General features: G+C 44.7%; 1 protein-coding gene across 1 annotated transcript in view; it reads left to right on the top strand.

Moving 5' to 3' along the window:
• The window catches only part of LRRC74B (leucine rich repeat containing 74B), a 323,752-nt gene that overhangs the window by 73,598 nt on the left and 223,786 nt on the right, over positions 1 to 26,368 (top strand). Inside the window, exon 3 of the mRNA XM_086943322.1 lies at positions 23,060 to 23,202. Coding sequence (XP_086799448.1) covers positions 23,060 to 23,202 — 143 coding nt within the window. The remainder of the gene's footprint in view (positions 1 to 23,059; positions 23,203 to 26,368) is intronic.

Genomic DNA, 26,368 nt, shown 5'->3' with positions numbered 1-26,368 from the left:
AACACATCTGAGATGGTGGTGGTTGGTGTGGCCAAGTATCTAGGCTGGGCCTGGATTATCCGAACTAGAAACCCTATTGTCTTTTAAATGCTTATTCTTTTATACTTTTTACACAGTGGATTGTTATTATAACTAGAAGTCTTTATTAAACTGTCTATCGAATTGGTTGTTTAATATCTTTTTAAATTGAGGTATACTTTTTAGATAATGATTGTTGCAATGGTTTTATAAAAATGGTGGTTTGCTATGTTTTGTCTTTTATGAATTGATATTCGAAATAAAGACTTTTGAACTGAACTGAAGGTGAAGTCAAGAGGCAACTGAACAACACAGCACACTACGCCACACTGACATACAATCCATATGCACACACCTCCACTGCAATTAATATCCAGCTCTCGCATTGGAAGGAAGTGGGCCTCCGCTCTGATACAGAGTACAACTTTCTCAAAATCAAAAATCCTAGATTTCCCTGTATCTTCTACCTAGGATACATAGGAAACAGCCCTTTCCACTAGGACGCCCAATCATCTCAGGGATTGGCTCCATGACAGAGGCACTTTCGAAGTTTGTTTACACCTTCCTGCAACCACTGGTAGTCAACTTGCCTTCCTATGTCAGGGACAGCATTCACATACTCAATAAGTTTGAGTATCTGGATTGGGACAAGACGATGCGGTTTGCCACATTGGATGTAGAATCCCTATACACTTGCATTAAGAGAGAACTAAGGAAAATGGCTGTAGAATTCTTTCTCTCTAGAAGATGGGCGAACCTATTTGACCACAACCAGATGCTACTACAGATCATTGACCTTATCCTTGACAATAATTTCTTTCTTTTTGACATGACATGGTTTCAACAACAACAGAGAACTGCGATGGACTCCAACTTTGCCCCCTCATATGCCAACCTCTTCATGGGGTGAGTGGAACACGCATATGCATGGTCAGCAGCAGTGGACCGGAACTGCAACAACACACTCGATGTCACCTTCACCCTAGAGATGTCATAAACTAGGATACATATCCTTGACTTAGAACTATACATTCGTAACAACAGGATTGAAAGCACTCTACACAGAAATTTACAAAACACCTAGTTGACAAAGTTGGTTATGCAAACCCATGAGTTTCTACACATGTGGGACATGCAACATATACAATCTGGGATGCAATAAGACCTTGACCTTCTGCTACAACACTAAAACACAGTAGAGAATCAGACATTTCATCAACTGTCTCACTAGCTATGTGATCTATGTACTGATCTGACACTTCATACGCACTAGTCTCTCACAAGTGTAATAACAGTGGAGATAGAGCTAAGTTTTGATTTCATGGCATGATGTTGCGCAGGGTAGCATGAGAGGTGGTGACAGGGATCTCGCACTTAGGCAAATAGTGTGTAATGGATATGTAACTTACGGAGCACCACATTGGGAATGAACACTGACACTGAGATGAAAATTCTTGCACGAATAGGTGTCTGTGAAAATATTGTACTTTTGCATGTCTACTGAATCCTTTTGAACGCAATGATCTGCTACATAGCCAAGCTTCCTGATTAACAGAATTTGATTGAGCAAACCCTCTGTAAACTGCACGTTTGGGGCCCTGTAACCTTATTACCCTTGATGACTCTTTTGTCAACCCTCACGTGCATGCTTCATTGTCCTAGCATAAACAACTTTTACAGTTCCCCAATTTCCAAACCTCTCTGTAGACTGCACTTTTGGGGCACTGTAACCTTATTGCCCTTGATGACTCTTTCATGAACCCTCACATGCATGTTCAGTTGTTCTAGCGTAAACTACTTGTAAAGCTCTCCAATCTCTAACACCAAGGGTATTGTAACTTCACTACCTTTGGTGTTTATTACTTTGTGCCAACCATGTATGAAAACGGTTCCAGTGGTGAATTTACTTTGTCATATGCTGAAATTAAGGTTAATGCATTGACAGTTGTATTACATTTTAGCTATACCTGATTTCCCCTTACTTACCCGTGAAGTTTATCATATGCTTCAATTGGAAACAATACTCAACTGCCATTTTATATATATGTTTTTTCATTACTATTTTTACAGTTTTATTGACTTCTAAATGCATGTTCACTCAATGGCAACCTGGTCTATAGGTCGCATACTCTCAAGGCATTCTTCATCTCTCTCTTTTCTTTTTGCATCCCTCTCTTCTTTTTCCCAAGCGTTTTAGACAGACCTTTATGTTCTTTTTTTCCCCATTTTCAACACACGCCACACTGTCTTTGCTTCTATTAGTTCAATTATGTTTATAATAAGATACGTGCGATCTTGGCGTCTTTAGTTAACGTACCAGCCTTCAGACCTTAATGGAACTATGCAGTTCTTCGTATCGGAAGTGCACTCACACGCAATCGTTTAGCACACTAGCTTTTAATCTTTACTTAATACCAGAAATTAGGCTTAGACTTTGGTGCACGTTGGTCGCCACAATCATGGTTAGGCTTATAAGCCGCAGCACAGCACTTTTCCTGCGTACTGCTGCTACTGCCAGCCAGACAGGGTTTTCTTAGCGGACACACGCCGATACTCTCAAGTAAGTTTAAAGCCCGGGAGAACCTTTACCCTTCTGTATTTATTCCCTGCATTTCTTAATAGTAAGTTAGCCGGGTTCAGTGCCTGACAGCAAGTCTAGGGGGTAATTACTTAGAGCCGACTGCACAAGCTTTTCGGTAATACCAGACATGCCTCTGCAGTTCTACCGCTCTCCATGCTATGGTTTCCACTTGCTGGTTTAGCCTGCTCCTCTATGCCGCTAACATACCTCCTCATACTTTTCTAGCGCCTCATAACGCTTGCGAAATTTAAATTACTCGAAGTATACTGAACCCCAATTTCCCACATCAGGCTTTTTTTAACTGTTACAGCTCGATAATTAGTCCAAATTGTTGCATTACGTTTGCTATTTAGACAGTGAGGCTGATGCGTGGGACGCCAGGGATTTCTTTCGCTCACTCCCGTGATTATTCTCTCACTGCTCTTTTTTGCATTACGCTTGTTATCTTTGGAAATGAGGTGAATGCATGGGAAGCCAGGGATTCCTTTCACTCACTCGTGTGATTATTCTCTCTAGTTTACGGTGACTACATAGGTTGCGATACAACAGCCCTTTAGCACTCTTCTTGTCTATTTTACCCTCAGGCACCTTACCCCTCTACACTCGAGGCTTACATTTGCCACAGGACCTAGCTACGTTTTCCTTTGGATGACATTCATTCCAATTGGACTAAGGAATTTTTTAATACTTACGTAAGTCTAAGCTATTTTTAAAATAATTTCTCACCCCTAGCATGGGTGAAGTTGGCTACAACTATTTAGTTTTAGCGTTTTTCACCACTCACCTTTTCCGATGATTGGGAATTCGCTATCACTGAAGATGAAGTAGTGTGGCTTTAGGGAACATCCCTAATTACCCTTATGTTCTTTCTTGAGGCTCATGGGTGGAGATATTTTCATGCATCTCTGACGTTTCTCAACTATATTTATAGCTGTACTCTGTGTACCTGCGATACGCACCAGGTCATCTTACCCTTGGTAAAAAGTTATCCTTTGAGTAATAAATTGTTTAATTCCTTTCAGTCTTGCCACCTCACTGAACTTGCACTTCGGTGTACATTATTAAACGATTTTCTTTGGTTTCTGACTTTGAAAACCTTCCTCAACTTATTTGACACCATGATCACACATTTCTGTACATCTGTTCACGTTTACTTCTTTTTCATATATAATAAACGGCATGGTCAGTTCCTCCTCTAGTGTGACCTCTGCCTTTGTTTCTCTTTGTGGACCTGGAACATCGAAACTCACTACTTTTTGTTCTATTTTTGTTCCGCTAACACACCAGTTCTTTGTACGAGTTATTTTCCCTTTTTTGAACAGTGGTTCTAATACTTTGCTGTATTGCATGATTACACAGCCCTGAAGAAGCCCTTGTGAAGGGTGAAACTCGTTGACTGTTTGTGTACTAAGAACTCTTCGGAAAATAAAAAAGTCTCCCTACTAAACTCACTACGCCTGCGGAACAAGCTTTGTTGTGTTTACATTACAATCTGTTGTTTTTATGTGTGGCCTCTCATCTCTCTTTTTCAAGGGTGTTAAGTAGTTGCCTTTCTGGGTCCCTTCATATATGGATGGCAGTGGAAGCTGCACAGAGCAGTGACAGTTCTCCTCCAGTGTGTAGCAGGTGTCTAGGCTCTTTCTGGTGGTACCTTTGCTAAGGAGAAGTGGGGATATGAGGGGAAATCATCTGTGGTCCCTCATGTCATGCCCAGGGATTGTGGGGAGAAAGATAGCAATACTGTGTTCCACAAATCCAGGCAGAAATCATGAGTGTTGTTGGAGAGATGAAGGCAGATGGAATTTCTGTATTTAGACAATGCTGCACATCTCTTTAAAGCAGCATTTAATTGTTGGAAAAATCAGTAATATGGGGAACATGGTAGACATCATAGAAAGATCTTCGGATTAAACGTGACTGGAAGATAGAGCAATGTCCAGCCCTGAATAAAAAGCAAATGTTCAACCCAATTGTTGCTGTGACTTTGTAATAACTTTGGGGCACATGCGTCAAAGGCTTTTGCGATCGCAAACAGTGCAGTTCGCAAAAATTGGCCTTTTGCAATCCCAAAATGGCCTTTTGTGATGCATGAACGTGTTTGGGACTCGCAATTTAGGAAATCGGTAGGCCCATAGGAATGAATGGAAAGCCATTCCTTAAATGCGACTCGCAATAAGCGAGTCGCAATTAAGGAATGTTTAGGAATCTCAATTTTAATAGAGATTCCAACATGCATAGGCTTTTGAGAGTCCTTAATTGCGATTCCTTAATAATCGCAATTAAGGACTCGCAAAAGCATTTATTGATGCACATGCCCGTTTGTTCTATTTTGAGTGAAGGTGGAGTTGGCACATGGTAGACCAAACATCCGGAGTTCCTAACCAGGCTGCTGTGTAGCATGAGAGCTTCTATGTGGAGTGGTGTCTTCTGTGTAAAACCATGATGACTTCAGTGTACAATACTCTCTGTTGGGTACAACGTTAGCTGCTACGTTTATTTGGAGCTGTTGTGTACAGCATGAGCAGGTGTGCACCCTGGAAACTGCTGCTTGTAAGGGCTGCTGTGCTATTTACATTGGTATTGTCAGCAGACAATGGGAGTTGCTGAGTGCGATGGAAGCTGGTGTGTACAGCGAGAGCTGATGTGCAAAGCAGTCTGTTATGCTCAAGGCTTTATCCACTATGTAATTAAAGCAAATGCATACAAGCGGCGCTGTTCTGTACAGTGAGGGATGCTCTTTGAGAGAGCTGCTGTGTGCATTGGAATCTATAGTACAGCATATAAAGGAGGTACTGTGCACAATGAGAGCTGCTATGGCAGTGCAGGTTACTGTTTATATGGGAGCCGCTCTTTGCATTGAAAGCTGCTGTGTACAGTAGACTGTTTTTACAATAACGTCTGTTCTGTGCAATGAGACCTGATGTTTATGTTATGTTAGGAAATGTTTAAAGCGCGCGATTACCAGAGATGTCTAATGTGAGGTGCTGTGTACGGGAGCGTGTAATACAAGGAGGGTGCTGTGTGCTTGCTGTGTACATTTGGCACTGTCTGCAGGGTACACTGGCAGCTGCTGTTTCTCATGAGTGTTAAAGGTGTGCCATGAGAGGTGCTGTGTACAAGCTGAGCTGTACTATACAGTGGGGGCTGCTGTTCATGAGAGCTTATTTTTTTTGTTTTTTTGTTTTAGCAATGATAGAGGTGTACAGTGGAAGCCTGTCACAATGCTAGATTAATTTTACGTCTCAGTCTGCTCCAGAACAGATGGCTTTTTGTTTGACCTCATCTATCGTTTCACATTATTTATTCAAGATTTAATCATAACTCAATAGAGAGTATTTGTTTACAGCATATGAATACGCAGGAGCGTGCGGTGCGTGCCAGGGCGCCCGCCCGTGCCTAAGGTCATTGTCACGAGAAGTCAGTCCCTCATGCTGTCATGCCTCGTGAGCACGACCCCCCCCCCCCCCCCCCCCCCCCGCCCCTAAAGGAACCTACCCGCTACAGTTTATGTCCCCGGAATTTAGTGCAATGATGTGAGGCAGCCCTGCGGCTAAGCAACGACAGGGAGATTTGCGGACAGCGTGCAATTTAGGTTGAAGGTTTGCAGGAGAGGAAGCAAATGTAATACTTGCACCCGGGACTGGAGAAACACCTATTGCTCCATCGTCTCCCCTCTTGAACAAGATGAACGGAGCCCACGTACGGTGGCGCCTGGCCTTAAGAAGGCGACACATCGAAAGACAATGGCACGGACTTCCGCCTGGACTTCGAGTGCCCCTGACTGGCAGATGCCCCAGCAATCAGCCACCATCATAGAACTGGCTGAGAAGGAGAAACGGCGCTCCTCTTTAGGTCAGAGTCGTTATAAGGCATGGACGGGTAAAGTGGGCTGTTCCCCAGGGCCGCAACCTATCAAGGCCCCTCCCCCTGGAAACTGATCTGTTTATCAAACCTCTGTCTGTTTCTCTATCGTTCCCTTTCTTCCCCCTTCCGCTTTCCTGTGCCTTTGACTTTCTCTCTACTCAGTGCCATCCCAGTGAGTTTTGGAGGCCCCGTGGAAAGCATTCTTTCAGTTGTTTTTATATGACCCCTTTTCTGAATATGTAAGCTTTAAGTCAATATTGTTTGCCAATGCATGCATGAATTAGCAGAATATCGATAATACAATTCATAGTTCCTCTAATAGAGATGGGGGGGGGGGGGGGGGGGGCAAAACATATCTTTCACTGGGCACAAAAGATCCATAAGTTGGCATCGCTTTAAGGAGAGAGAGATATTGTATTTTGGAAGCCAAAAAGGAAGATGGTGGGACCTTAGGCATGATGAAGTGCAGTGTCACGAGTGTAATCAGAGTCAATGAAAGCCAGCCAGTATATGGTCATTATTTTGCCTTAAAAAATGGATAATAAACAAACATTAAAAAGTCAGGAAAGTTTATGGCTTTCTTTATTGATTACAAATGGAATTCATACATTTTGATATAACAAGAGCTATAAGGCAAATGCTGCACGATTATTGTACATCTAGCAAAAGTCAGGGTAAGGCAGCTCAGTTGGTTAATGAAGTTGCTGTAGAGCCATTTGTGTAAGCTGTAACAACAGTCTTGAATACTCATGCCCGCTGCATACCATTGTATGTAACATGTAGGTCACAACTTTGTTTAATTTTTAACATAGCACATTGTGTTAAATTGTTACAATCAATGAAGGAAACCACAACTGTGAAGCGTAACACTGTCACCCCGAGGGGTATCTGGGTGCTATGTCTGCGTCGATGAGCCTGGACTTGAGTCTCTTACTTAAGTCTGCCAGCGCGGGGATGTACGGAGCTGGAGGGGAAGGTTATTCAAGATCTTGGCAGTGATGTGTAGGGGAAGGAGCAGCCACTGCAGTGGCTGCGACAGATGCGGGGGGGGGGGGGGAGGGGCGTGGGAAGGCGAGCGAAGAGGAGCACAGTTGTCTTGAGGTTGGTGGAAGTTCAGTCAATGGTTATGTAGACAGGTCCTAGGTAGAGGAGGGCTTTGTAGGCGTGCATTAAGGGATCTTCAACTGGCATTTCTTTTGGATGGGGAGTCAGTGGAGGTCTCTCAGGTAGGGGGTGATGTGGGTTTGTTCGAGGAAGTCCGGGATGAGTCTGGCTACAGGGTTCTGAGGAGCTGGCTGGAGGTGCCTGCGTAGAGGTGGTGAAGAGGGCCTGAGTGAGGGTCTTTCTAGTGTTGGTTGAGATCCATCTGAAGATTCTGCAGAGCATGCAAAGTGTGTGGAAGCAGGAGGAGGCAATTGCGTTGACTTGTCGTTCATGGTCAGTTGACTGTCGAGGATGATGCCGAGGTTGTGTGCATGGTTGTTCAGTATGGGTGTAGGTCCAAGTTCTGCAGGCCACCAGCTGTGGTCCCATGCAGAGGGGTTCTTCCCGAAGATCAGTACTTCAGTTTTGTTAGAGCGAAAGGATAAGTTGAGTGTCATCTGCGTATTAGATTATGTTGTATCCGTGCCATCTGACAACGTCTGCGAGAGGGGTTATGTGGATGTTGAATAGGGTGGGTCTAAGGGATGATTCTTGTGGTACACTGCATATTATGTCTTTGGGTGCGGAGGTGAAGGAAAGCAGTTGGATGCTCTGTGTGCATCCTGTAAGGAAAGAGGTGATCCACTTGAGGGCGTCTTGCTGTATGTCTATGTTGTAGAGTTTGTTGATGATGGTGTTGTGGGAGACCATGTTAAATGCTGCAGAGAGGTTGAGGAGGGTCAGGGCCGCAGTTTCTCCATAATTAAGGAGTTTTCTGATGTCATCTGTGGTAGCAATCAGTGCTGTCTCAGTGCCGTGGTTGACACAAAATCCTGATTGTGGAGCATTCAGTAGGTGGTTTTGTTCGAGAAATTCAGTGAGCTGCTGGTTGATGGCTTTGTCGAGTACTTTGGCCACGTAGGGGAGCAGGGAGATTGGACTGTACGTTTTTGAGATGGCTGGGGTCGGAAGAGGCTTTCATTAGGAGGGCTCTGACGTCTGAGTGTTACCATCTGTCTGGGAATGTTGCTGTGGAGAAGAAGGTGTTGAGGATGCTGGAGAGTTGCATGCTGATTTGGTTCATTGAGAGGTTGTAGAGGTGGTGAAGCAGGGGGCAATGGGCACCTCAGGAATGGAAGACTTGATGGCTAAGGTGGTCAGAGCAGTGAGCGGCAGTGACGGCTCCTCTGCTTAGGCAGAGGAGCGTCGCCCCACTTCTTTTAGGCAGTGTGACTATAGAAAGAACAAAATGATAATAACTGAATGTTATAATTTTATTTGGTCCAGCTGCTTTGCCAGCGGGTAGCCAGGGCTGCTCTGCTCTCAGAGCAGGGCAGGGGAGGAGTGGTGGGCACACTGAAGTGCACATGACGCTTTGGCCAACCCTCTAGGGCCGGCCCAACAGTCATGATCACTTTCCATGTTTTCCACCCAGGCTGCATTACAGCCTGGGTGGAGAACATGCCCAGGCCCCCATTCCCCGTCTGAGTGCGGAACCAGAGTGCTCAGACCAATCACAACACTGCATTGCAGCGTTATGATTGGTCAGGGAAGCCTGGGTGTGCTTCCTGGTTCCTGTTCCCTCGCGGAGGTGGAGCGGAGCAGAGACTCGGGACGCGGCGATAAGTGGTTTTTACTTTTATTTTTTTACATTCTGCTTCCTCCTCCTCCTCCCCCGCCCGATCCGTGCCGGCCGCCGCTGGTGAGCAGAGACCAGGGATTAACGGTTTGGCTGATGTTCGCTTGTTGGTTGAGGGCGTTAGAGTTGAGGGTGGCTGATTAGAGTTTGAAATTGTTGCTGATGTTGGTGATCTTGCTGTGGAAGTAGTCTGAGAGGGTGTCCTAGATTACTAGGGAGGGGTGGATGGTGTTCTCTATGGCTGTAGGGTTGGAGAATTCTTTGACTACTATTTTGAAGAGTTCCTTTGATGTACCAGTGATAGTTGCTGAGGGAAGTTTTGTGGGCTGCTCTGTCAGCGGGGTTCTTGGTGGTGCGCTGTCATTTCTCCAGTTGGTGGCAGTTGCGCTTGTGGTCCTGAATTCTGGGGTGTACCCGCTGGCATGTTTGGAGGTTTTGTTCAATTTTTTTAGGTTTCAGTGGGGCTACCTGGTTGAGGACTGTTGAGGCCCTGGGTTAGGAGGAGGTGAGGCTCTGTGACCACTGAGTTTCAGGGACCTTACTTCAACTGCAGTGGGAGAAGATCTGATGCCTGGTGATGATGTGCTTGCTGTCAGTGATGGCAAAGTGTACAATGGTGTGGTCAGTCCAGATGAGTTCTGTGGTGTGGCTGAATTTGATTTTGTCACCGGAGGTGCAAATGGGGTCAAGTGTGTGTACGGCTTTGTGCGTGGGCTTGGTGACCAGTTGGATGAGGCTGATGCTGTTCAGGTTCTCCAGGAGGGCAATGGAGTTGGAGGCGTTGGAGGTCGTCAATATGGAAGTTGGGGTTGCCGAGTAGGACATAGTGGCGAGAGTCCATTGCTAGGGAGTGATAAGATTGGGGTTTATTTATTTATTTATTTAGTTTATTTATTATTTATTTTAAAAGTTATATAATGCGCTGGCTAGACCCGGAGGTATCAGAGCGCTTTACATGAGCATCAGATCATAGTTACATGTTACATCGTTACAAAGGTTACACAGTTATTAGAGCATGGCAACATAGTTACTTGTAAGGTCGAGATAAACATTAAGCACAAATACGTAAGGGGAAAAACAAGCAATGGGAAAGATTCAGGGATACAGAATGTTGCTCAGTGTCCCAGGGGGTCTGTAGGTGAGGATGCCTCTTATCGTGGTCTTCATGTCAGTTTGTAGTAGGAAGTTGAAATGTTCCATGAGAGGCATGGGGTTGTGGTTGGCGACGGTGCATCTGTTGGTTTCCTTGACGATGATGGCGATGCCTCCGCCTTGTTTGTTGGCGCAGTCTCAGTGTATTCTATTATCTTGTAGCATTTGGGAGGGGCGGTGGTGATGGGGTTCGAGGAGGGGTTGAGCCACATTTCTTTGATGAAGGTAAAGTCTATGCAGAGGGTGGTGATGGTGTCCCAGATTTCCATGGCATGTTTGCAGAGTGAGTGGGCAGATACGCTAGAGCGGTTGTGGGGTGTTCTTGGTATCATGGGTGGCAGTGGTGCAGGATCTTTCATAGGTTGGGTCACAGGAGATGTGGCAGTGTCGGCAGGTGAAGGAACAGAAAGGGAAGGCAGCACAGGGACAGCAGGCAGCACAGGGACAGGGATGGCAGGTGGGACAGGGAAATCAGGCAGTGCAGGTATAGGGACGGCAGGCAGCACAGGGACAGCAGGCATGCAGGGACAGGAATGGCAGGAGGCGCAGGGACAGCAGGCAGTCCAGGGACAGGGATGGCAGGCACAGTACCTTAAGCTGGGGGTCAGGCAAAAGAGGGCTGGTGAAAAAGGATCCGTGTAATCATCAGGTAACAATTAGCAGTAGCAAATTACAATCATGGTAAAACAGCGTAGTGCATCTTGCCACAGGTGTAAACAGCTCCATATAACCATAAGGCATACATTTGAATCTTGGAAGATTTGAACTACCTTTTTCAAGGTTGATAAACTGTTTTCCATTGGGAAGGAGTAAATACTTCTTACTGAGTGTCAGAAAAATGTCAGTTTAGTTTGTTTTGTGCAAATAGCTATGGCTACCAATATAATTCACAAGCCTGCCGACTATTCCTACAAACACACATAAATGTACCTTATTTAGAAAGTTAAAAACCCTTCACCAGTTGCCTCTTTAATTTTAGGGAAGTGGCCGGCGGAGTGTCTTTTGTTTGTACTGATGGGGTGACACATCTGCCAGCAGTTGCTGAATGTACAGGATCCTCCATTTGAACCACTGCCAGCTAGGACACAGTTCGAAGAAAGGGAATTGCTGATTGTACATAAAGTGATCTATTGGATGCACGGAGGAGAGTTGGAGAGGAAAAAGAGCCTCCAATGTCCTCGGCCTTGCAAGTTGCTAATATGATGCACTTATTGAAAGTGTTCAGGATTCAATGCTTGTGTCCCAATGTTGACATTTTGCACTGGAGGGATTGACTCGGTCTGACCTGGTACCTGGTTCCAATTCAATAGTGTCTGCTGTAACCGGAGTCCAGTAGGTTCCTGTTCTATTCCAGCACTGGTTGTGACATAATCATGTGCCTTGTCTAACACTGGTGAATGCGTCAAACTTTTTGCAAAAGGCTATTATGTTTTTTTTTCCTATCGATAACTGATGTGGATTTGTGAATCTGGCGGTTCTCGTTACAAGCATGGGTAACCATGTAGATGTTGTGACTATCTAGATGACTTAATGCACAAACACATGATGGTCATTTGATGGTGGTCAGGGCTGGACTGGCCATAGCTGGCAACAGGCATTTCCCCGGTGGGCTGCCATGGTGGGGGCCAGTTTTGGGCCCCTAGGGACCGCTTTTGTTCCCAGGGTCCTGCAATATCGGCCCCCTGTAACAAAATCAGCAGAAACCAGCCCTATCAAACAACTCAGCTGCACTCCCCTCCCTTCTCCAGGGGGACCGGGCAAGCAGTTTGCCAGGGCCAGATTTGGTTCCCAGTCCGGCCCTGATGGTGGTGTGATGCCACATCACTCGGACATTTCATTATGAACTTATAAAAGAAGTAACTCCAAAGAAGGGGCACCACACTCAATTTATTTTGCTTGTTGGAGTGCACTTGTTTTGATTTCCTTTCCCCTTTTTTGACAATTCGATTTATCTGGATCTTTGATGCATGCCCTTTGTGTGATGCCGACAACCTTTCATTCTGACTGATTTTGAGGTACAAACCATCCTTTGGTTTAGGACTATCTGTGGATGCTACATTCACTAGAAGATCTTTCTTGCAGAACTAGAATGTTCTTCTTTGCTTAAGCTTTATGCTAAATCGACTCGCCCTTTGAGACTCATACATTTTACTTCCCCCTCGCCTGATAGGATCAATTCTATTAGTTTGGATAACCATTCATCTTCCTCATCGGTAGCAGGTCTTTGTAACCCTGCATGTGGATTTAGAACCATCCTTGCCCAAATGCTAGGTGTTTTAATTAAAACTGTGATATTTTTAACTGAATTGATAAAGAGATTACTTTTTATAATGCATTTTGAAACCCTAATACAATAACTAACAAACTTTAACTTGCTTGAGACTCTTATTGTGTTCTATTGGTTGTCTATTGAAAATTTGCAATTAGAGATACATTTTATGTGGGAATTTTGGTAAGTTGGCTGCCAATTAGTGGCCCTCATTGAGCAGCTACCTGATGTGCCTGGGAACCCTAAATTCAACCCCTCTCATCGGTGGAACAAGATCCAACAGAGGACCATCCCCTCAGGGCCCAGTGGGGTTAGAGTAGTGGTAGACATAGGGCACATGCTTTTGAGCTCTGACTCCTTCCTAAACTCTATCAAACCCACTACCATAATTATTTTTAAAATGCTCAACAATCACCTCAACCTGAATTATTGGAACTGCAGTGTGACATTCTGCTTTCAGAGTGGGTTGAGCTACTATAATAAAGAGGACCTGTAACATGTTGTGGAAGCATTAAACATGGAAAGAGGCATATCCAGATCTCCTTTCAAAGGCCATGATTTGTTGGAGGGTCAGCATGGTGGACTTGCTGAATCCCCTCAATGAATCTGCAAGGAGACACTGTACTCTCTCCTTCTATACCTTAGATTCCTTTTATCTTTGGGTTTCCTCTCAAGGCTTTTATCTTTGGGTTTCATCTCATGCCCTCTACTCTACCTTCAGCTGAGAGTGTGAGTGGGTGGGCTAGCACATTATCAGCGTATGGTTGAAGCACTGACACGAGCATTCCAATGCTGTTTGTGGCAAGCCAGGTGAGGCCTAATGAGGTGGATGTATTGTTTAGGATTTGTAGGTGAAAGTTGAAATTATTATGCTGTCTGATGAAAGTGATGTCCTAGAACAGGTGAGTGTTAGAGTAGGTTCTCACTAGTGATCACATTTCTGGGTGTCTCCTCTGAAGGACGTGTTTTCCTTCCGCAGGAAAGATGAAGAGATTTCTGGCTCTCCTTGAAAACATATGGAGCACCCCACATACTAATCAAAGGCCATTTTCATGCCTTGTCTTTTAATTTAGAGATCCTTTGAAGTGGCACCTAAACCTACTGTCTTACTCTGCCCTACAAAGTGCCACCTCTGTGCTGGTGAGAGCTGGAATTTTGAGCTACTCTCATGGAGTTGGTGTAATCTTTCCATGTATTCATCCATCTATCCATACTTTCTTTCACTGATCAGTGTGTCTATCCATTCCTGCTGAAACCCTTCCCCTTAAGCTCATGTTCATCCCACAGCTTTCCATCTTATATCAAGCCACTCTCGTAACAGCCTGCCTACCTGTCAGTGACAGCTATTCATGATGACAATAGGACATCTTGGCTCAAAAGTCACAACCCTATCTTGAATACTTATCTTTATCTCTTGCATGCCCTTCTAAATAATGATTGGCAAAACCAGTAGGTCTCTAGCCTTTGCTATCGGGTGCCAGCAGATTGCCTTTGCAAAGATTATTTTATTCTCCTACATTACTGCCAAGCATAAACACTTGTAATGTATATTCTCATGATTTTTGAACATTCATTACAAGATGGCTGTCGTACATGCATGTGCATGCACGTTGGCCATTTTGGAATAATTTGGCTGTGCTAATCCTTGAGATGCAGTTGAACAAGCACCCATGAAGCTAAAACCATGATAAATACCTGGCAGTAGCAAATGGCAGCAAAGGCAACATCCTCCATGGGGCTGGGGGAAGAGTAACACAGAGACAGCAGTGGGTTGGGGACAAACAATAGAAATGGTTTGTAACTTTACAAAATGCCATGGCTTCAATGGCAGTGCAACAAGCTAATGGCAACTCATACAAATGTCAAAATCCAGTGGCTGAACGGGGATGGCGAAAATACCACTCTGTACTTTATTTATACATTTTGGACTTTATTGGCAACATGAGAAGTCTGACTGGCGGTTACTGCTGTCTGTGGGTCGAGACTAGTGGTCGCCGCCACTAACATAGGCCGGTGAGGGGAGTGCAGATGGGGGGGAGCACACAGCAGCATGTTAATAATAATAATGAAAAGAACGAACCTGGCGCTGCCGGCTGCCTCCCACATCAAGTTGCTCCTGCTGGCCTCCTCCTGGTCCCAGCAACCCTTGGGACAGACGCCCATCCAATCCCATTGCTGCAGAGCAGTGCAGGAATTGGCGTGAGTGGGCAAAGAAAGACTCTCCGCTCAGGTCATGGAGTCTGTGTGGTTTCTCCAGTCCGGCTGCTGAATGCAGCCGGGATGGAGAAACCTAAGTGCGCATGTGTGTTTTGGTCGACCGGAGACGGCTGGCCAAACACACATGCATACTTAGGGAGTGCACAAGCACTTCTCCTCCCACCCCCATGCCCCGCCCCTCCATGCACAAGCTGGCTCAGAGCCAGCAAACAAAAAAGAAAACGAAAACGATGCTAGAGTATTGTTTTGTTTTTTGTTTGCTGACTCTGAGGCAGGCAGTGGGGCGACGCTCCTCTGCCATTGCAGAGAAGCATCCGCCGCGAGACCTAAAAGTAGCCTTCACCGGTAGGCATGGGCTTTCCCTCATCTCTTTGACCAGGACCCTGACCCATTGTTCTCAGGTCTTGAAGATCTTAGCAGTAAGTCACAAGACCGGCTACCATATAGAGACTTCTGTGATGATAACCCAAACGAGTTGCAATGGGCACTCAAGGGAAAGTCAATCACATGAAGAGAGTGATAAGAAACACTATTACAGGGTTTAAAAGTTTCAAACGTTTCTGTTTGTGAAACCTCCGGAAAGATCAATGGAAAATGTTTCAGCTTAGTTATGAACGTTTTTTTAATTCAGGATATCTGTAGGGAAATTGTGAATTTAGCTGAAATTTAAGTTGCACGTATCCTTATTTAACGTGAAATAAATAGCTCTGCAGAATATGCCCTTTATGGAAAACAGTGCTCTTCTTGCACAACCATTGTGTCAAGAAAAACTGCAAAATGAAAATGTAAACTTGCATAGGAAATATCCTGCATACATTTCCAGCATGGCAGTACGCCGCAAAGTCACAGGTAGTGTGAATCACACTATATGGGTCTTGTTGCAAAATTATTTTACTAAAATTGTAAGTCTCAAGGAAAGGCTTTGGGCCCCATTAGGATTGCGGGCGGATTGGCCCCGCCGGGCCGGCGGTGAGCACTGCCGGCCCGGCAATCCAACCGCCATCCATGTTGAAAAGACCCCCGCCATATTATTATGGCTGGGGGTCCGCAGCGGACGTAAAGACCGTCCGCCGCATTTCCGCCCCGGTCGACTTGCGACCAGGGCGGAAAAGGCTGCCATATGGTGGCGGTGTCTTTCAGACACCGCCAGCCATATTACAATGTGCGTTTAGGAATGCCTTTCCGTGGCGGCAACGCTGCCACGGAAAGGCATGAGTCTGCTAGAGGGGCCCGTTGCGGGTCCCCAAATACTATGGGGGCATGGGGGTGCCCATGGGGGCTACCTATGGTACTCCCCTGCAGTTCCATGCACAACATGGCAGGCACAGCGCAGTGCCTGCCATGTTGTGCATGGAAGTGCACAACATGCCTAACATTCAATGTTAGGGATGCAGGATGCTCCCGCCACTGTGGGGGGTGCGCATCCTAATGGCAGGCACGGGACCCCCGCCCTTATGGTGGGCGGTCCCTCTGTACGACGGGATCCTAATGTGCCCCTTTGTGTGGGTGAAGGTGCAGGAAAACTCTGAACCTTTGCAAGCCTTATGAACATGGATATCATTTCACCAAATTGCCAGGAGTAGCAGAAGTGGCATCACATACCCTTGACCTCAATAACATCAGAGGAAGTGATATCTTATGACCTTTGACCCTCAATCTTCCTCAGAAGCAACAACTCAAGAACTTACCCTGAATGACATCATATAAATTCACAATGTTGAAGTTCCATATTAAATGCATGATTAATATAATAACACAACATAGAAAAATGTGTGTTTTAGATACCACTTGTATTTGGATACTGACATGATATGCAAGGGGATTATGACACATTTCTCATGGTATTACTTGAAAATCTATGTGTACATCTGAAGAGGATGTAGTGCCACAAAACAAACAACAGCACAAGCAATCTACATTTTTATACCACAAATTGTCACGATTTAATAGTTCCCCTACTGCCCTACTGTATAGTTCCCTTACTGTATAGTGTATTGAGAAATGTGTTTATAAATCATTGGAGAAGAAAAAAGAGATTTAAATTAAACAAATAGTAGTTATGTCGACATGTATTAGTTGAAATAGGCCAAATATTGAGTATGAAATGTATTATTGACCTAAATTATCTCTTACTGTTGGTACATTTTAATTTAAGATTGTTTAAAAGGCTATATCACTCGTGTGAAGGACACAGGTGATGGTTTTATTCAGACACTTCATTTTTGATGTATTCACAATAATAAAACATGACAGAAATCTGTTTAAAAATGTTTCTTTTTAGATATTTTTTTATTTATTCATACAAATGCATATTGCACTGCTGAATGTATTAATTGTACATATCCTATCGTGTAATGCCCCAGTCTCAATATGTGTGACAGAGACAGAAAGGAAAGTGCTCATCACAATATTGATTTCCTTCTCTCCTTGGAGTGGTCACTGATTATTTTGAAAGGGGTGGGATGTAATACTTGCCCTGAATTGTAGCAAGTGAGCCTGACATTTTCTAGGGAGACTTCTGGGGGACGAGGGGGATCTTCCCCCATGTAAATGTAAAATAAAAAGTGGAACAAGATACTGTATCTTAAGTTTGCTAAAACACCAGAGACTCTGAAAAAGCAGCCTTTAAATATTCAAGTGTCCCAGGGCTAATTTAACTTGGCTCCCCCCAAGTGTTGATGCATTTTTTTCAAAAATTTGTAGGTGGCCCCTATAAGTCAGAAATTACCTTGATTGTGCCCGTTCAGCATATTGACATGAGTGCTTCCCATATGCCATGGGTGCCACTTTAGCCTAAAAATTACATACAGTATGCCACTGCCAGAATTTAGAAAATATTGCTGTCCATAAACCATGCGTGATCAATAAAAATTATCTCGAGGCCAGCATTTTTCCATGAATGTACCCCTCCTATATGCCCTGGTTGTTCTCCCTTATGGCAAACATTATGTTCAATGTGCCAGCACCAGCATTTTGCCACGAGTGCCCCCTCTATCAAGAATCTTCTCCAGCATGCCAGTGGCAGCATTTTGTCATCGGCATACCCATATGCCAAGTATAACCCCAGGTGTACCCTTGTTTGCATGCATTTTGTCACAGGTGCCGATCATGGGAAGAGCTGCCTCCAGTATGCCAGTGCCAAAATGTTGCCATATGTGGGTCTTTAAGGCAAGAATTACTTACAGAATGCCTGGATCAAGGGCATACATGCAAGCATAGCACCTCATTCTCACTTATATTGACTCATTCACACACACTCATTCATTGCCATTCAGTTGCACTGGTTCATTCATTTCACTCAAAGTTATGCTCACTCATTGCCACTTCTTCCAACTCATTCTTGCTCACACTCCTTCACACTCTCTAACATTGCCTCATACTCATTCATTCTCACCCACATACTCTCTCTTGTTTGCATCACTCTTTCGCTCACTCACTGACTCATTCCTACTCACTGACACTTATATTATGCCTAGACACAATTTAACACTTTTTACGCATTGCATGTGTATTGTATAGCGCGCCACACATGTAATATTAAAAAAGTTAGAGAAATTAAAACATTTCTCCAACTAATTGCCTGCCTCAAGAAGGTGTTATATTTTGGTGCAAAGCCCTGGCTAACTTTTTTAGTAGCTAGGGCTTTGCTTAAAAAACGTGGGTTGTAGCATGAAAATGCCCAGATCACACCCATGGCAGGACCTGTGATGCAAAGTGGCGCAAAACAGCACAAAACACTTTTGGCACTTTTGCCCAGAGTAAAAAACGTTTTGCACTGGAAAGTAAATAGTTTATCAAGACTTTTTACCAGTTTGCATCACTTTGTACTGGCACAATGTCTTGATAAATCTGTCCCTCAGTCTTAGTCATTCACACCCATTCTCAGTACTTGTCATTCACTCTCAGTTTCATGCACCACACACACAGACACATGTCATCACATACAAACAAGCACACATAATAAACATGCTCACTCACACAACATAGATTTAAATGAATTTAATTTTACTTACTACAACTACTAGAGAAAGTCTTATGCTCATAGCGAATCAAATACAATTATTTCCTAACAGCTTAATAAAAAATGGGCCGAAGGAAGGTTAGAGACCAACACCTACAATGCCCCAAAGGTCTTGGCACTGATTTTGCCAACACTGAAGACAGTGGTCGCAAAAGCAGCTAAAGGGGTCGCAAGGGCAAGCAAGGGGTCACAGCCCACTCCTCAAACCCAGACCAAGCAGCCACTAACCTCACCCAATGGTTATCCAACACCGCCGACATCTTAGCACCACTGAAAAAACGACAAATCAAACTAGGCAACAAGAAGGCCTCCTGGTTCAACGATGATCTTAAGAAATCCAAGAAACTCTGCCGCTCCCTTGAGAAGGCCTGGAAAAAAGACCCAACCACCAGCACCAAGGACGCCGTCAAAAACGCCACCCGCATACACCACCAACTGATCCGGACTGCCAAGAGAGCCGCTTTCAAGGACCGACTAGATAACAACGCCCACAACAGCAAGGAATTATTCAACATCGTCAAGGAATTTACCAACCCCTCGGCCAACTCCAACGACATCACCCCCTCTCAAGCCCTCTGCAACTCCCTAGCCTCATTCTTCCACAACAAAATTGCAGACATCCACAACAGCTTCGACAACCGACCCGAAAACCAACCCACCCAACCACCTGCAGGACCCCCACCCCCCCTGAACATCCTCAATGACTGGAAGCCAATCTCCACTGAGGACACCATCCGCCTGATGAACTCCATCCACTCAGGATCCCCAACTGACCCATGCCCTCACCACATCTTTAACAAAGCAGACTCCATCATAGCACCGCACCTCCGAGACGTCATCAACTGCTCCCTCAACTCCGCAACCTTCCCGGAAAGCTGGAAACATGCCGAACTCAGCGCCCTCCTGAAGAAACCCACAGCTGACCCCACCGAACTCAAAAACTACCGCCCTATCTCACTCCTCCCATTCCCGGCCAAAGTCATCGAGAAAGCGGTCAACAACCAGCTCGCCGCATTCCTCGAAACCAACAAATCCCTCGACTCCTCACAATCCGGCTTCCGAGCCAAGCACAGCACGGAAACCGCCCTCATCGCAGCAACAGACGACATTCGGACTCTACTGGATAATGGAGACACAGTCGCCCTCATCCTCCTCGACCTCTCCGCAGCCTTTGACACGGTCTGTCATAGCACCCTTTTACAACGCCTCAGAAACGTCGGAATCCATGGAAAAGCACTGGAATGGATCACCTCGTTCCTCACCGGAAGAACCCAGAGAGTCCGCCTCCCACCATTCAAGTCAGAGGCCACTGAAGTCATCTGCGGCGTACCCCAAGGGTCCTCACTCAGCCCCACCCTCTTCAACGTATACATGAGCCCCCTCGCAGCCATCGCACGTCAACACAACCTCAACATCATCTCCTACGCCGACGACACTCAACTGATCCTATCACTCACCAAAAACCCGAACACGGCCAAAACCAACCTGCATGAAGGAATGAAAGAAGTAGCCGAATGGATGAAGCACAGCCGTCTAAAACTGAACTCAGACAAAACAGAAGTCCTCATCCTAGGCACCTCCCCCTCCGCCTGGGATGACTCTTGGTGGCCAGAGGCCCTTGGAAAAGCACCTATCCCGACGGACCACGCACGCAACCTGGGCGTCATCCTGGACTCCTCACTCTCGATGAACAGACAAGTCAACGCCGTTTCTTCATCTTGCTTCAACATTCTTCGCATGCTCAAGAAAACATTTCGCTGGATCCCCACCGAAACTAGAAAAACAGTCACTCACGCTCTGGTCACGAGCCGACTGGACTACGGAAACACCCTCTACGCCGGTACCACCGCAAAAATCCAGAAAAAACTCCAACGCATCCAGAACGCTTCAGCCAGGCTCATATTAGACATACAGCGTAAAGAACACATCTCTGGCCACCTGAAAAACCTCCACTGGCTCCCCGTCAATTAAGCCTGAACGAATTTTGCGGATCTCGCGTTCGCGAATTTTGCGGATTTGCGGATTCGCAATCCGCAAAATCCGCGAATTCCCGCGAATTTTTTTTTTTGTGTTCGCCCGTGTTTCTGCCAGTTCGCGAGGGTTTTGTACACTTTCGCAAATTGCGAACTTACCTGTCGGGTCGCAAGTTTCGCGAACTTGTTGTTTCTACGTGTCCAGCCTGTTTGGGACACTCTTCTTCATCACTGCCACTCTCTGTCACCACTGCCACTCTCTGACTACTCATGCCACCCTCTGGCCCACCCATGCCACCCTCTGTTTCATCACCACACCCTCTGGTTGTCCAGTGTACATTATTTTCGGCAAAGCAAAGCACACCTTCCCTGCCTCAAGTGACCTGAATTAATTTGGGGCTGATTCATGTGTCACAGAATATTTTTTTAGCTGGCACCTGCTTCCTTAGTGCGCCCTGATTAGTGATCTTTTGCACTTGCTAAGTGCTTTCATTGTTGCAAAATTAGTTACAACACCTGCCCTGCCCCAACTGACAATAATGAATTAGGGGCTGATTAATGGATTTTAACTTCCAGCCTGGCTCCTGCTTGTCTCCCTTAGCTGTAATTCAGGACCTTTGTGGCATATGTGTAACTATTCTGAGGTTCAGAGCAGGGTCACATGCTAGTTTCAACTGGCAACTGAACTCTGGAGGGGCCCCTCAGGAAGCACTCCAGGAAATGGCTACTAATGATGAGCCTGAACTTTTGAACCTGGTAAGTAGTTACTTTCAGTTTTGCTAAGATCGTATTTCTGCAATTTTGCACTTATTCGCGGGGCGCGAACTCACGCGAACAGTGCGAGCAGTGCGAGCAAAATCCGCTGCTCGCGGATTTGCGGATTTTGCGGGAAATTCGCAAATCTCGCGGATTGCGGATTTCCTGAAAATCCGCAAAATCCGCGAGCGGAACGGATTTTCCGCCCACGCCTACCGTCAATAAGAGGATTACTTTCCGGCTCCTAACCCACACACACAAAGCACTCTACGAAATCGGACCCGAATGCCTCAACACACGACTGTCCTTCTACACCCCCTCCCGCCAGCTACGATCCTCCAACCAAGCCCTTGCCACTGTACCTCGCATCAACAAAACCACCATGGGAGGTAGATCCTTCTCCTACCTGGCAGCTAAAACCTGGAACTCACTTCCCACTCATCTTCGCCTTACTCAGAACCACCTAGCATTCAGAAAGCAACTTAAAACGTGGATATTTGACAAGTAATTCCCCTCCCTTCTTCAAGCGCCTTGAGACCCTCTGGGTATGTAGTGCGCTATACAAATTTTTTGACTTGACTTGACTTGACAGCTGCAACCCCTGACGACCCATAAATGACTTCCATGTTTCTCAACTGGAAAAAACAGGGATTGCAAAAGTTTGCGGGCTTACAAAGCGTTGCATACCCCTAACCTTGGACCAGGAAATACACTAGAGTAATAGCAACAAACACCCTCAAAAGCACACTTAAAATCGGGGTACAAATACACAGATATGGGTTAAGGCTCATGAACCCCTATATCAGCAACCTTTATTTTAGGACAATCCAACCAGGCTTATTAACTCTAAACAGCGCCACAGTGCTGTGTTGAAGACTGTGAACATCAGGTAATATAACATCGTTGCAATATAATATAACTTAATAATTTCTTATTGCAAACAAGACCTATTTGTCCTTTGGGCTACACTTGCAACTGCACTATTTCCACCAGACTGGGGCTAATTTCCCTTTCCTCCAAGGCTAACACATAATTTCCCTTTTGCCAATGCAATTGGTTTTTACCATAAATTAACCCCCCCCCCCTTCCCCACCCACCTCAACTTGGCCACTAAATGCTACATAATGTCGAAAAATAGGCTGATTCAGTGGAATGTGCGCTGATTTATTCAAAAATGCACATATATTGATATCATGTGCATGGTTAAAAAAGTAGTCTTCATGTAGTTCTCTTCAGACTATTCTACTGATCTGCATATTTCTATGGCCTTGTATTAAATGACATGCGAACTGCAGTGTTTTACAGAGTAGCCAGAGTTTACTGCTCCATGTTTTTGTCAGTAAAATACTCCTGTACCTCTGACATCCTATTTTGTTGTATGCTTGACTTCTAAAAGTAGCTCATAACGTTTTCTTTTCTCAAACAGAAACTAAAACGGTGTATGATCCCACGGGCAAGGAGAAATACTTGGAGGCCTGCAAAGCGTTCGGTGTAGTCCCTATTTCCTACTTTCTTCGTCATATGAAGGACTCTGAGCTGACCATGATGCATCATGGACTCGGCCCACAGGTATGTAACGACCCTAAAAGCTACCTAGAGGTACAAGCAAAGAGGTGTCGTCTAGTGGACCAGTGGATGATGTTACCACTGACACTGTAATTAACCTAAATATCGAAGAGGGTATGGCACACATGAAATTGATGGTGCCCTACAAATCCACGATGATTTGGGCAACAGCTAATAGGGGGGACTTCAAACCCCAAGGAGTTTCAGCCCACAGTAATGAAAGGGACACAGAAAACCGGGGAACAGCGTTTACAACGCAACTTTTACCACGCAGTACCTTTACCACGCAACTTTTACAAGGCAATTGTTTACAACGACTTGCGCTGGGGGGCGCTGTAGGATAGGGAATAGTTTAATTTACTATCCAAAACCTTCCCTACTATCCATGGGGACTGGAGTTGGAATAGTAAATTAAACTATTCACTATCCAGGGCCCCCCAACGCAAGTTGTTGTAACGACTTGCGTTGTAAAACCTGCGTGGTAAAGGCATGCGTTGTAAAAGCATGCGTAGTAACAACATACATCCCAAAAAACGCAAGGGAACTGGACCCAGGTACTTAAGTGCTTTGATCATTTGATAGGTGTGTAGTGGAACTGAAGTTTGGGGAGCACGATGTGCAAGTAAGTTTCTATTTCTTTATTTCATTCCATGGACATTAACATAAGCACCACAAAACCCGGTGAGTGAGTATGTCTCATGTGTACACATTATCTGACATCTGGCCTACGACCTCTGCTGTATCAAATTTGCATAACATTTTTGTTATGACTATTTCACTTTCACATGTTAATGATAGTGTATTTTTCTTTTATAATAATGGCAAATGTGGATGGCTGTGCTGCTTTTTTGACATAAGTCTGCCATTTACTTATAAGGGTGGATAATGTAGAGTGAATTCTTGCACTGTTGGTCTCACCATGCTTTTTAACCCAACTGAGCGCCATTTCTGGGCTACTTATCTTCAAATTTAGAGAAATGGAATACCCTAGATACCATGGAGCTCACAATCATCCCAAAAGAATGTGTGAATTACACAAATAAAACCAATGACCCTAATTAGAGGACATATGGCTTTCCATTCCAGTAGATTTTAATTGCTGATAGGACCTGGTGGGTGGGGTGCAGATGTGTCTTGCACCTTGGCATCAGATCTTAGGGATTCTCTATATTTTTTAATGACTCCCCATCGGCCTGTGTTTGTAGGCGGTGGTATCTGGATGTTGCTTTCAAACCCTAATAAAAAGATATGATCAGTAAAGCACTATGAGGACTCACCTCCCATCTACTGAAGAGCACAGAGGACTGATCGAAAAAGAAGCCCACAGTGTCTGACTACACAGACACCAAATGTATCTTATGAGTACATGAAGTTTATGATAGATGTAATGAAGTATTCCGAAATGCCCATGAGGATCGGTCCCACTAATCTATAGTGATATTAAAAGTCTATAACGGTTGTATGACATTACAACGCATGCTTTTACTACGCATGCCTTTACATCGCAAGTTTTACAACACATGCTGTTACAACGCATAGTGTTGAGGGGTGCTGGATAGTGAATAGTTTAATTTACTATACCAACTCCAGTCCCCATGGATAGTAGGGAAGGTGTTGGATAGTAAATGAAATCTATTCCCTATCCTAGAGCGCCCCCCAGCGCAATGCGTTGTAACAGCATGCGTTGTAAAACTTGCGATGTAAAGGCATGCGTCGTAAAAGTTGCGTTGAAAAGGAAGTTCCCCGTCTATAACAATTGGCCCCAAATGAGACTGAGGTCAATCTAATTTTCCATTGGTTTTAGGGCTACGAGAACCATAAAACCCAATGTGTACCCACATGACCCTTTTGATTGCAGGCCCTCCTCGCTGGGCTGTCAGTCGTTACTGGACAGCATTCATGGCGGTACTCTTGTCTAGCCCTAGATCATATTGCACTCCAATTGGATGCCCTAGGTATTCCCTTTGAATTCTTGACTTTCTGAGGATAGCCATGTCCACAGAGTGGCTGCAGGTTCGGAAAGTGTATGCAGTCTAGAAAATCTATGAGCTTTTGCTGCCAAGAAGCCATGTCTCTCCCTAAGTCCAGCTTTCAAAATAACTTTAGTTATACCTTGCAAGCGCCTTCTGATAGAGCAGCAGTTCTAAACTTAAAATGGGGAAATCTGACAACAAGTAAGCAAATGTAGTGGCTTTCAAAGTGTTTGTCAGAAAGCTCCTTTGACAACCCACCTCAACAGAAGCAATACGCTGATCTAGGAGGACTCAGCCCTAACTGGTAGTTATTTTTAGGGAAATAATGAAGGTGAAAATAGTGTTGCAAAATATGATCATCACTCAGAGCATGGCATTATTGAGAATACTATTGAAACCACAAAGGAAAAAGTAAATGACGCTGAGAATTGGATCAGCACATTGGAAGACACATAATGATGAAAGAAGCTCTTAATCACATAAAATCAGAACTTTACTGCAATCTGACACATAATAAAAAAGATGTCCAGAAAAAGCTCTATTATCCTAAGGTGTTAGCGTTACACCTGATATTCTTAGTGTGGTGTTCCCCCAAACTTTTGCCTATACCTCTTATTTTACTGAACCCGTTATTGTTGGTATTAATACTCTATGCACTTTACCCAAGCTAACTAGTGGTACAGTGCTTGTGCTCTCTGCACAAACTATGGTAAAATTGACCTATTCCTAATTGGCACTTTTAATTTACTTATTCGTCCCTGGTAAATGGTACAGCAGTACCCAGAGACTGTAAATTAAATACTACTAGTGGGCAGCAACACTTATTGTGCTACCCACTAAAGTGGTGCTAAAACTGCAGGTGGTAACGCAGTTTTAAAATGCCATTTCGACCATGCAAAATAAGCCTTCTGCAAGTCCTAAACCTTACTTTTTAGGTCTAGGTGTTATCCAAAACACTTTTGATTTTACTAAAATTATATGTATAATATATTTGCTAAAAGGGTCTTTCAGACACTTTTTTTTATTCAATTGGTCTGTTGTGCCATTCACGTTTTGCTTCTGGCTGTTACTGCATGGGCAATGGGTCAGCCTACTTCAGCCACTGGTTAACTTCAGTTTGAGTGACTACATTTTGATCTTTCATAATGAGCACATCTGCACACAAGGTGGTGCCAGTGTTTTTATTTTTATTTTAT

The sequence above is a fragment of the Lissotriton vulgaris genome, chromosome 11, assembly GCF_964263255.1.
Source record: "Lissotriton vulgaris chromosome 11, aLisVul1.2, whole genome shotgun sequence".
Classification (NCBI taxonomy): Eukaryota; Metazoa; Chordata; class Amphibia; order Caudata; family Salamandridae; genus Lissotriton; species Lissotriton vulgaris.
Note: the sequence above shows the minus strand (reverse complement) of the source record. Positions and strands in the feature narration are given on the sequence as shown.